The 13,528-nt window shown below is 38.6% G+C and overlaps 1 protein-coding gene across 3 annotated transcripts in view; it reads left to right on the forward strand.

Moving 5' to 3' along the window:
• The first annotated feature begins 213 nt into the window (after nt 1–213).
• Nucleotides 214–13,528, forward strand: part of LOC6039070 (rho GTPase-activating protein 100F) — an 89,116-nt gene continuing 75,801 nt past the window's right edge. For all 3 annotated transcript variants that reach the window (XM_038266897.1, XM_038266902.1, XM_038266911.1), the window contains exons 1-2: nt 214–413; nt 4,894–5,524. In XM_038266897.1, the coding sequence (XP_038122825.1) occupies nt 5,438–5,524 (87 nt within the window). In that variant the 5' untranslated portion in view covers nt 214–413; nt 4,894–5,437. The remainder of the gene's footprint in view (nt 414–4,893; nt 5,525–13,528) is intronic.

Here is a 13,528-nt window from a genome sequence, read left to right on the forward strand (position 1 = left end):
AGATGAAAGTTTTAAGTGAACTTGTGAGTTATTTTGATGGAAAGTTTAGTGTGTAGCCTACATTTAGGTAATTTTCTCTTACGAAAAGAACACTGACCTGAGAGGTGGGGATCCAGGGGGGACACGTAGGGAAGAGGGTCCTGAAGGATTCCAGAGCAGAGCCGAGAGCCGTCGCCGACTACGATGGGGAGCAGCAGCAGAGTCTGGTCACAGTGCTGTGTGAGATGAGCGCGAGATAGTTTCGATTTTAGTGGGTGACCGATTTCAGATCATCAATTTTGGTGACCGTTTCAGAGGAAGATCCGACGGCACCGGAACTGGACGGTGCTCTGAAACGGGTGAACTTCTGGCCAAAAGATGGGGACGCGTGGTGAATAGTTTGCGGAACGGAGTTCAGAAATCCGCCTCTAACGGTGAAGATTCAGTGCTAAACAGTGAATGAATTTGGAGCGAAAAAGATTTTGATCTTGTGTTTGCCCGGTTTATTGCTACCCTGTGCTGAAATTAAACGGTGCCAAATATCAGTTTTCATATAAAAAGTGCATCACAATCTAGTTTGCCACGCCAAAGGTGTCCCATTTTTGACAAATTTTCTTAGACAGCTCCAGTAATCTCTGACAAACTGAATATCGATCGCTTTTCCCACTTTTCACTGTGTGTAACTGTGTGTATGCACTCTCAACTAAGGGTGTGTGTGTGTGTTTGTTCGAGCGCGGAAACAGGGAGGAAGGAAGTCTCAACCGAACAGACACAGACTTACCAACTCACCACTTTTGAGCTCCGTCGTGTGTAGGTACATATCTGAGAGAGAGAGGTCGATGACGGAAGGTGTTACACACTCACGCAGACAGGCACATGAGGCACATTCGCGCGCACGCAGGAAAAACTTCACTCCCACACCTACACCTGCTCAGGGGGTGGGAAAAGTCACGAGTGGTGAGTTTCGGTGAAAAACTCACCACACGAGAAATGTATTTCGCGAAAAGCTCTGCTTGTGTTGGTGTGTACGATTTATCGCACGCAAACTGGAGCGCGTAAAAGCTCTCGGGTGTTACACACATACATACATACACACGCTAAAATCGGGGGAAAAACTTTGCTCTCTTTGATAAGAACGCGCGAGGACGTCAAAGTCACGTGTGGTGGGTGCGCGACGAGAGAGAATGGAAGAGCGAGCTTGTGTGTGTGGGTGAGAGAGACGTCAATTGCAATAATGGCGTGTGTGGGAGCTCATTAAACTCCCCGTTCCTCCTCCCAAAAAAGAGGGCAAGATGCACTTTTTTCCGCGGAGAAAATAGTGCAGCAGCAGCAGCAGTGCAGTTGCGCCACCTTGCGTGTGGAACTTGCACTTAAGACACGGAATGGAATGAGAAATTCTTGGAATTTTTCTACTTCAACTTTGGTTTTGTACGCTACAGTAGCCATCAAAGAAGGCTGCGGTGTAGATTGTTGCTCGCTGAAATTCATGAAAATGACAAACATTTTTACCAGGATGTAACAAAACGGGTCAATTTTGCGGACATTTCAGGGCATGATCCGCTAGGTGTACTGAGCCCGAATCCCAAATATGAGCTTGATTGGTTGCGACAGGACCTGGCGACTTTGAATTTTGAATGGGATATAACCCGTAAAATCGGTGCGTTTTGAGGCCCTTAACGATGTCTGCATTTTTCTAAAACCTCACGAGCTCATAGTCCGTGTTTCTAGGGAACAGCTTTGCCGAAGAGCGCGAAAAGATTCGTCCACTATTTAAAAGTTACAGAATTCATAATACCCCCGCTGAATTCATCAACTCTGGAGTTTTTTTTCAAAAGGTCCAATAAACCAAATTTCCAGTTTTTGCTTTTTGGGTGTTTTTTAATACCCCTGACTCAAGGCGGTTTCAAAAACACTCAAAAAGCAAAAACTGGAAATTTGGTTTATTGTACCTTTTCAAAAAAAAAAACTCCAGAACTTTTTCTTCATTCTCTTCTGGCAGCAGCAGCTCCTGCTGAATAGATTGAGGCAGGCGTCGCGACGCTCATGCAACCAAGCAAGCTGATGGAGCTGCCAGGAGAGAGGGAAGAAAAAGTTGATGTTTCCAGCGGGTGATGTTTCCAGCAGGTGTTATAAATTCTGTAACATTTTAAATAGTAGACGAATCTTTTCGTACTATTCGGAAATGTTGTTCTCTAGAAACACGGACTATGAGCTCATGAAGTTTTTGAAAAATTCAAAAATCGTTAAGAGCCTCAAAATGCACCGATTTTACGGGTTATATCCCATTTAAAATTCAAAGTTAAAGCGCCAGGTCCTGTCGCAACCAATCAAGCTCATATTGACCCGCTTTGTTACACCCTACTATTTACCTTTTCTTGGTGAACAATTCGATGCCAACATTTCAAAAAGCATCATGTACAAACCATGCGTTTTGAGAAAAACGCATTTGAATGTTGAGCATCCATTTTCAATTACCATTTTTATATAAAAGCAAAATAAGATGTTCTAATGATAACAAACGATGAAGAACGTTGCTTTTGTTGATACTTGATCATCTATATTCAATAAAACATTATTTCCGTAATTTTATTTGAGAAAAACAAACATAACTTCTTTTGAAATCACCAACGTCGATATCACACTGCTGTCACTGAGGGGGGCGCTTTGTTATGATTCGTTTTTCTTCGCCGAATGTACATGGCACTTTTTTCATGTTGCTTTTTTTTTCGTCACGAGGTTTATGTAGCCTTTTGTTTGACAGGTTGACAGGGCTATATAAACAGGTACTGCTGATGGCAGAGATTTTGTTTATGTTACTTTATTTAAAATCATGATTAAACAGACTTTACTGAAGTAACTTTTGCTCATTTTGGTGGAGAGGTAGCTTATTAGAAGTACTTTCAGAATATACAATAACCCAGAAAGTGTCAAAATGTACATGATGCCTTTTGAAATGTTACCGTCGAATTAGGAGATATTTATCTAAACTTATTTTTTATGTAACTAAATAAAGTTAATTTATTGACGACCGCAGCAATACAATCTTATGAAAACAACTAATTTCAGGATTACTTTGGCTTCCGAAACTGATCTTGAGTATTTATTTTAGGGGGGAAAATGGCGGTTGACTATTCCTCTGTTTTAACCAATATACCCACACCGAATTGAAATTGGATAAAATCAACAAAAAATATATTCTTTTTATTCTGTAAATTTTAAATGTCGAAATGCGTCACCACAGACATATCATTAAATTATAAATGGTTGATCTCTTAAACTAAATACACGTTGTCATAAAACAAATCTAGAGTAAATGTCAGATTTGCGTAGATTTGATTCAGAATTTAAGGGGTTACATACATGTAGAAAATCACAAAATTTTATATTACAGAATATTTGTTAAATCAACTCAGAAGATGATTATTAATCATTCCTGAAAGTTTTATGAAGATATGTCATGATTAAACAGAGTAAAAGACGATTTAAGTTCAAAATTTTGCCATGCGCAAAGCGGGCTGTCAAACTTTGTTGGCGTTTTTCTCTAAACCCCGAGTTGATTTACGGGTGCCACGATATCTCGAGATGGGATGGACCAAATTGGCTGAAATTTGAGGTGAAGACTCTCAAGATGTATCCCGTGTGCATGACGAAGCCCAATTTTAAAATTAGCTTTTTAAAAAAATACAAAAATCAAAAACTAGCGGTTTTTCATATGAAAAACACAAAAATATTTTTATCTTTTTTTAAAATAAACTTTTTGAAAATCGGGCTTCGTCATGCACACGGAGTCGGTTTAACGAGTCTTCATCAAAATTTTGAGCCGATTTGGTCAAGACAATGTTGAGATATCGTGGCACCCGTTTTTTGAAACTGCTCACTTGAAATTGCTATATCTCGCCAACGATGCAACCAAATATCTTCAAATTTATTTTGAAAGTAGGCGAAAATGTATATTTTAATGCCATGAAAAAAGAATTAAAAATAAGTTGATGTGTGTGCTCATACTAACCTCTGACTTTTTTGCCGATATACATGTATATAACCCCTGAGGGAAATTTAAATGAATTTACCAAGACATGTGTAAAATTTGCTCAAATCTGACATTTCTCAATTTATAAATTCCTGATGGAGTTGTGTGCATGTTTTGACATGATAAATATTTTGTAGTTTAAACAAAAAAATATTATATGTTGCATGTGTTGACAATGTTCTGATAAATTTGGAATAAAAAGTTCAAGGATTGAACAAAACCATGACGTGTTCTGATAAATTCGGAGTGAAAAGTTCAAGGATTGAAAAAAAATCTTAAAAAATCAAACGGAAAATTGATTGAAGTTTATAATTTATTTCTTATCAATAACCTTCGAATTTAAATTATACAATTATGTCTTCTTATACTATAGTTATAGAGCAGGTTTGAACAACGATACATGTATTCATACATGAAAAATTATCAACTAAAAAAGACATTCTCAGAAATGTGCAATCAATAAATTAAAAAAATGTGCGCCTTCCTTAAGGCTTTCTGGCGTCCATTTGACGTTTTCATTTGACAGCTAAGCCGCTTTGTTTTTAAAAATTTGTTCCGTACCGTTTGCCTAGGCTTTCTTGAAACCAACTTCAAACGGGCATGGACTTTTGTTGGTGGCGCTAAACATAATGGACTGTCACCGGCAGGCAGAACGCATTCCACTCTGTTTCTTTGGCTAATCTGCCCTGCTGAAGGCCATCCTTTAAAGCTGGCAGAAAAAAGATATTTGGAGCTGTATATCATTTACATCGTTTATTTAGGTTTATTGTACCTACAACATAACAGGGTGGCAACAATCATCGATGGCAAAGTTGACAAAACTCGTTTGACAGTTGTGCAAGATGTCAAATCAATCACACTCTAAACGAAACCTACCCATTTAGTGTTCCTGACTAGGTCCTCAGAGGAAAATGACAGTGAAGAGAGAAGCACTGAAAAAGTGTGGCTGGTGAAGAAGACAAAAAGTGAAGACGATTCAGTGGAAGAAAATGTTTGAAATGGACCCGGATGCGGGAACGGACGACGGAAATCGAGCGCAGCAACAGCAACAATGTGTCAATTTGACAGTCACGCCAATGGACACAACAGCAGCACCCTCAAGCGTCATTTGTTGTCGGTCGGCAAAGGTCAGGTCGTTGGCTGTCAATGAATATCTATTGTGTTGAAGAGTTGTCGTTGGACGTGGAGGAGCAGCAGCAGCGGCAGAAACACTCGAAAGTACGGCAGTGTTGCCGATCGGTGGTGGTTTCGTTTGGGACAGCACCGGCGAACTTTTTACGGCGACGGCGAACGGGAGTCGGGGTCAACGCGGGACAGCAGCAGCAGCACGGTGGCCTCCAGGCGGCGGCGTCATAGCACGGCCGATTCTCGACTGCTAGCGGGAACAGTCCGAAGCTAGTGGTTGTCACCCGCGCCCGACGTAGACTCATGCAGTGGCGGAAGTTCGCACGGCTGAAAACGACTGCTACTGGACATTCGCGTACGCGGAGAATGCTTTGCTGTGGCCGCAGAAAGGTAGGTGGAGGGATCCTTTTTCCTGTTAACATAGAAAGTAATGACTAGATTTGAATCGACGATTACATTGGATGTCATTACGTGACATGCTCTTTGGCTTGATCCATTAAGTACGTCACGCAAAATTAACCCCCCTCTCCCCCCATGTCACGCTTTTCTTATACTTATAACATGCAATGTCACACTTGCTCAGACCCCCCACCCCCCTAGAGCGTGACATACTTTATGGATGACGCCTTTTGATGTTTTTAAACTGAAACAAGTGTTGAAACCCGCGTTGAAAAGCAACGAAAAACGATTAAGATCTGTCTAGAGTGTAATCTCGTGACACTGACATTCGTTAACTACACACCAATTTCTCATTAGTGAATTCAGTTGAATTCACTTTAATCTGCACTACTGGAATTTTCAGTAAATGAAAACTTGCTGAAATTTCAGCTAACTTTGACAGCTCCGAACAAATTTTAACTGAAGTTCAGCGAAAAACTAACTGAAAAATTCAGTAGTGCATTTTTCAGTAAATATTAACTGAAAACGAACATCAGAATTTGCTGTGTAAGCAAAGCAATTCACTTTAACGACCCCTGTCTTTTGTGGTCTCTTTGTTGCAAGTTTTTGCTCATTTCTAGGCGGCTTATGCTTTTTGAAATTCAATCAGATAAAAACGGACAGGATATGAATTTCAGCAGGGTTGTCAAACTCAAAAGTGATTGAACAGCATTGATTAGCTAATTTGTATAAATTCTGTTGCATAAAAGACTTCATGGGCTATCTACAACCACTTAGCTTAGAAAATTCTTGAGTTTTTATTTGAAAAGGTCCTATAAGCTGTTGTGTTTCATCTGTTCACAGGACCTTTAAAAAAAACTGTAAAATTCTCAATTATTGAACTGAGCTTAGGAATTTGAATCAATGCAAATGAAACTGATCTTCTACAATGGAAAAGTAATCAAATTGGAAACTTGAAAAATTTCGATAAGTTGACGTTTCCATATCAAAGGTAAACAAACAACTGCATAGCAACGAAAATCAACCCAGCAAATATTCTGAGTTGATTGTAGATAACGGCCGTAAATTACGTACTTTCCTAAGTAAATTATAGTTTTTACTTTACCTAGATGTTCTAAGCTAAGTGGTTGTAGATAGCCCATCAACATTTTGCTTTGTTATTTCAATGAGCGTTTCCGATTGTGACAGCTATAAGGCTTTCTAGTCAGAAATTTACCAACACATTCAAAGTAGATTTACATTACAGCTGGACGTTTGTTTGCATCAGGTTTCCTATCTCTTTCTAGCAACAGTTTGTTGTCAGGCGCCTTCTAGCTGGGTTTTTTGACTGACCGCCCGATATGCCAGCCAACATACTTCGCAGGGCTGTGACAGCTACAGCTCGATCATAGAGTTATCTAAAAGAAAAAGATTGAGGTTAAATTTTGTATCAACCAGCAAAACAAATGGTGTGCTAGTGTGCGTGAGCTCGGGCTTAGATAACTCTATTGTTTGCATCAGGACACTGTGACGAGGAGTTCGTCATTTTTGAGTTAAATTATATATTTTTCACTGGGCCTAGAAAGCCTTATTTAGTTACATCGATACACTCTAACATGACATTACACATTTAAAGGCCTTACACAACTTCCAGCATACTTTTTCCAGTGAGAATTGAATAAATTTCGTCAATTTCAAATCATGTTTACACCATGTTTTCAAATCCCTTCGCACGTGGCTGCATAAACAACAATTTAAAACCAAAACAGGGAGAAAGAAAAAACTGTGTCATTTTGTGTAAATATATATGCTTGTGGTCACATTACGCGAGCACGCCGCAGTATGTGTGTGTGTGTGTGTGTGGATTATGTCACGCGACTTCAAACTGACTGATGTGCGATAATCGCGCAGGGGTGGGCTTGGTTGCAGCAGGGCTGTTGTTGTTGATACTTTTTTCTGGTTTTCCTTTCAATTTGAAAGTGCCTCCCGTGTTCATGGGAATCAATTACCCACCACGAGTTACTTGACTTCCCAAAGGAGGTGGGGATCGCGTTGTATAATGAGCTTGAAGTGGGTTTCAAGAGTGTGGTAAACATGAAGGATTATCGTGTTACAGGGGTGGGGTTTGAGGGGTTGTCTCCGCCGCAAATCCTAGCAATCAGTTTAAAGTAGAAGAAGGCAAAATTGGGTCATGATTCGCTGTCTAATTATGTATTGACAGCGGCAGATAGTGATTGGCTGTTGTACTACATGAAAGTTTTGCTGGAGTGTTACGTAACGAATCCTTGAATCTTTCAAAACAAAACTTATGTTTTATATACTTCTGATTTAAATATTGCTTGACAGTTAAAGATTGTTAACTTAAATTCTACACGCTTATCGCCAAATAATAAAATAAATTTTGTTTGAGGCCAACGACAAAGAACAAACCTTCGTCTAAATTGAATTTCCCCCAAAAATAGGAACCGGAAACATGCCGCCTGTTGGCGCCTAATGCAACAGGAAAGTCGCCGCCGGAACACCAAAATAAACAAATCCGGGCCCATTGTCGAGGGTGGCTTCATGTCCCACGCCGTGTCGAGTTTTTTTTTTTGCAATGCGTGATAAATTTTACTACACAGCACGTCACCACCACCGCCGTCACGATACACAGACACCCGCGTTGAGGCCATCGACGGCGAACAGTTGTTGAACTTGACTCAATTTCCGGTCGACAACCGGTCTCGGGCTCCCCGTCTATGTCTGCCGTAGGGGATGTCAAGGGGTGTCACTTCAATGTGCAACTTTAACGTGGAATACGGAGAAAAACACGTCATCACGTACCAGACGTAAGGGGCGTTAATCGGAAGGGATAAATCCACCCCTTTAAAATCAAAACGAAAAACAGTCAGACAGTTTGTGTCAGCCTTGAAAGAATGTTACAAGCGTTACAAGGTATTGGATATTAAGGGTTGCAACCAAATTATTATTATAATAATCTTAACAATAATGTAACATCAATTAAACTCGAACACCAGAAGGTATAGAACCGTCAGAGGTCACAGGTCCTTTTGAAAACTAACCCGAGAGATCTTCTAACCTTTCCAACATATCAATCTTCTGTGGTGTGTTATGGTACGTTTAGCGGTACCCCGCAAAAGCTGTCATTACCCCAAAAGCGCGTGGGTTTTAGAAGCGCTCACTCTCGTCCTGTCTGCGGCTTTTATTGTCTCCTCCGGTGTGCGGTGTTTACCGCCAACGACAAAGTGGCATTTGTGACGCTTCATTAAACTCAATCGTAATACTCCCACATTTTCGTCCCGATAAGTTCAACGGCCCACGCGACACGACGTGCTAGCATAGACTGCGGCTGGAGACAGTACACTTGTGCGTGTAAGTGACGACAACCCTGTGTTTGACAGGTACATAACCTCGCGTTATCTTTAATTCTAATAAAAGTTATTGCTGCTCACAAAATGACAATTATTAAAAAAATCAATACCGTCTTCTTTAACATTGTCCTATGAAAATAACCTCAAATCCTTCTAAGGGGATAGTTCATTTGTCAGAAATCAACGTGGGATTCGCTGCAAAGTAACGTTCTTACCAATTCACCCACGTGACATAAAAAGCGTGCTTCTGACTCCGATAAGTCTTCATTTTTTTGTTTGCTTTTCTGAATCAGTTTTCCGCGGGTCAATGAAAACACTGATACTTTTCCATTGACTGAATACGGTTGAGCGAAATGAAACTTTTTTCTTGCACCAAATGGAAAAAAAGATGTGGGTGGCGAGAAAAAAAGAAATAGCACCTTTATTGGGTATTCCAAGTTAAGCGTGTACGTTGACAGCTTGTTACACTGAGAATCAGCATTACACATTGTTCAGCTTTATTCTGCAAAAAAAAACGAAACACATAATATCTGGGGCAACATGTGAAAAGGGCGCATTAACAAAAGGTAGCTGGAAAGTTCAGCTATCGTTTTACACCTTGAAATGTGTGAAACAGTTTCCTGTTGTTTCAGAATTTACAAAATAGCTCCAGCTGTCAAAATGCTTATGCGCCCCTTTTCTCGTGTGGCTTTAACCTAACACCTACGCAGATGCCAAACGCTGCAAAAGGTTAAATTAATTCCATGCCAATCTCAGTCATAGAACCCACTCGTGAGATCCCACCCAGACACCCACGCTGCTAAAAGCATACTCATCTGCTCTATGAACTAACCTCTTTCTTTCCGAGAATGATGGTACTTGAAATAAACTTTTCCACTCAGGGATTTGTTTTTATCCTGCCACTTCACAGACTAGGGAAAAGTGCGTCACATATTTTATCATTAGCGGACACTTTTTCCAGTGCACGCAAATTTAGCAGGAATAATTTATTTCCGCTTCAGGGATGCATTCCGAGCTTCGGTGTCTAAGAAGCATTTGTTAAAAATGAAATTCTACATATTTTGGTCAAAACGATATTAGGGTGGTCCAACAATTTCTAATATTTTCAAAAACTATCTTCGCTTATAGATGAGATAGAGGTATACTTTCTTCGACAGTTTTGTAGTACTAGCCATTTCAAACAACTTTGTCGAAGACATCAAATCTCTATCTCTTAATCTGATCATTCTACAGCATTTTATATGAAAAGCAGTAGGGTGGCCCATCAAAAAAGTGTTTTTATTGCGTATCTTTTTTGTATTATTTTTGGCAATTTTGGTGTCTTCGGGACATATTTAGAGCATAAAAATACGCGTCTTTTGAAATGTCAACGAACTCGCTAGGTCTTTTTGGTAAAAAGTTACAGCGTTTTTAATGTTTTTAATAGGCCTTTTTCAAATGTTTGTATCTTTTCGAGGGGGACACAAAAAAATACGCTCCGCGGTGCATCTGAAAGCTTAAAACTTCTTCTTTAATATGAATATAACATCTCAAAGGGTTTTTCTTAAACCCAAGTTACAGCGATTTAAAAATGGTCATTTTATGAGATTTTGTACCATGCTCTATGAGAAAATTTACATGAATATCGCATTATTAAGTATCAAAACTGCTCTTAGTGAGCTCAAATTCAGGTAAAATTGGTTTGTGGACAAACGTGGTCAAACCTGGTTTTTATGGCAACTAGGGTGGTCTTAGATGACCTAGGGTGGTTCATATTCGTTCATTCTTATAAGATATAAGATATTTTTTTTTAATTCGCATAGAAAGAAAAATAAAAAAAACATTTTAACAAAATTCAATACATAACCTGTTTTAAATAGTAAAGCAGCTGAGGATATGATATCTTATTATGGTGGCTCAAAATAATTAGAAAATAAAAAGATCAAAGATTAAAGATTTTATTCGTTAGAAAATGTATTTTAGCATATTATTATTCCTCTACGTTTTAGTAAATCGTCTTTATTTGTATTTTTTTTAATAGGATAAAACTTTCCATGCATTTACTGTGTTAAAGGGTGCCATTTTGCATCATTAGTTGTTCCATACAAAGCTTCATACAATTTTGCCCATACAAAATGGGAATGTGAATATTCGTAAACATGATACATATTCTTATCGATTTAGCGTTTGAAAAAGTTGTAGGTTATGATTTGAACCCTTAAAATAGTTTCAGGGAAAAATGCACGCTTTAGAAATTGATATTGAAGTTGATTTCCCAAAACTCTTATTTTACCAAAACGTAGAGGAATAATAATATGTTAAAATACATTTTCTAACAAATAAAATCTTAAATCTTTTTATTTTCTAATTAATTTGAGCCACCCTAATAAGATATCATATCCTCAGCTGCTTTACTATTTAAAACAGGTTATGTATTTGAATTTTGTTAAAATGTTTTTTTTTTTATTTTTCTTTCTATGCGAATTTAAAAAAAATCATATCTTATAAGAGTGAACGAATATGAACCACTCTAGGTCATCTAAGACCACCCTAGTTGCCATAAAAACCAGGTTCGACCAAGTTTGTCCACAAACCAATTTTACCTGCATTTGAGCTCACTAAGAGTAGTTTGATACTGATTAATGCGATATTCATGTAAATTTTCTCATAGAGCATGGTAAAAAAATCTCATAAAATTACCATTTTTAAATCGCTGTAACTTGGGTTTAAGAAAAACCCTTTTGAGAAGTTATATTCATATTAAAGAAGAAGTTTTAAGCTTTCAGATGCACCGCGGAGCGTATTTTTTTGTGTCCCCCTCGAAAAGATACAAACATTTGAAAAAGGCCTATTAAAAACATTAAAAACGCTGTAGCTTTTTACCAAAAAGACCTAGCGAGTTCGTTGACATTTCAAAAGACGCGTATTTTTATGCTCTAAATATTTCCCGAAGACAACAAAATTGCCAAAAATAATACAAAAAAGATACGCAATAAAAACACTTTTTTGATGAGCCACCCCAATGCTTTTCATATAAAATGCTGTAGAATGATCAGATTAAGAGATAGAGATTTGGTGTCTTCGACAAAGTTGTTTGAAATGGCTAGTACTACAAAACTGTCGAAGAAAGTATACCTCTATCTCATCTAGAAGCGAAGATAGTTTTTGAAAATATTAGAAATTGTTGGACCACCCTAATATCGTTTTGACCAAAATATGTAGAATTTCATTTTTAACAAATGCTTCTTAGACACCGAAGCTCGAAAATGCATCCCTGAAGCGGAAATAAATTATTCCTGTTAAATTTGCGTTTCCGACCACTGTGCAGTGTTTTGTTGTAGTTCTGGGAGATATTGTCCCAATTTCGGTGTATTTCCGCTTGCCTGCTGAGTAACTCTAATTTGAGTAGAATCCGACCAGAATTGATTAAAGTTTGTACTGGGTAGGTTGATTTACGGAATCGGTGTAAATTTGAATGAAAATGACTCAAACATGATGTGTGTTCTATGAGCGTATACCAAGTTTCAAGTTTAATTGAGGTAATTGATGGTTTGAGTTTTAATTACAAGCTTCTATGAGTGACGTCTACTTGACAATGACAGTGTTTTTAGTTTGCGTGGGTGTCCTGGATGACGTAAACAAGCTAGTGTGACAACTCGGCATGGCCTCCTACGTTACGTCGAAGCTCGGTGTCATATCAGACGACGTACGCTCTCTTTGCGTTGTTTTTGTATTCTTTTTCCATACATGAAGGTGGAATGAGAAATTTAATAATGAGTTTATAAATAGAACTGTGGTTCTGTCAGACGTTTATCTGCTCTACTGCGAAATGGGATGATAAAAGGGCCATTTGCGTTCGGAGACGTGTAAATAATCAGCTTGGAGCAGAGCCTTCACGCCAGGCTGTTAAGAGAACTATTTTTAATAAACCTTTTCAAACGGTGGAAAAATGACTTATTTTTAGAAACTCAAATTAAATCATCTCAAAATAAATATTCCAAGGAATCTGTAGACCCAACTGGGAACTGAATTCCACCCCTGCTCAGCGAACTGTCAAAAGTACACGACGATCGCGTCCCACCCACGAAAAGCTGCTTAATTTTAAATTAGATTCCGTCTTCACCTCATCACTCCTGAACGCTAACGCAAACAACAATCTTGATAAAACAATGACTAACAGAGCCCCCCGTAGAGGAAGGATGTGACTTTTCATGTCACTGTTGTCGTCGTCGTCATTCAGCTTGATAAATTTGCACAAATCAAACACGGGGCATTTTGGGCGCAATCTCGAGCACGAGGGAAAAAATGGCACCATGGGGGAAGAATATAATTTATATGGATAAACAACCAATTTAACGAGGTCCATATTTTTGCTGCCTCCTCCAAGGGGGGAAGGAAATTCGCACAGTCAGGTGTGAAAAAATCGAGGGGAAATGAGAAAACATCGCCGCAGGGAGTTTGGAAAATTGTGGTCCATCGATTGCAGCGCGTTGCTGCTTTCGTTGATTTATGCCACGAATAGGAGATTTTTAAACTTTCGTTTTTCTTTGGAACGCATATTAAAGCGTTCAACGTAATCGTGTAGAAATGACATTACTGAAGTTTGATAATTAAAATTGATGCAATCTCAAATAATGAACATTTATGAAAGTTTTAGTCTGTTTTC

The sequence above is a fragment of the Culex quinquefasciatus genome, chromosome 1 (genome assembly GCF_015732765.1).
Source record: "Culex quinquefasciatus strain JHB chromosome 1, VPISU_Cqui_1.0_pri_paternal, whole genome shotgun sequence".
Lineage (NCBI taxonomy): Eukaryota > Metazoa > Arthropoda > Insecta > Diptera > Culicidae > Culex > Culex quinquefasciatus.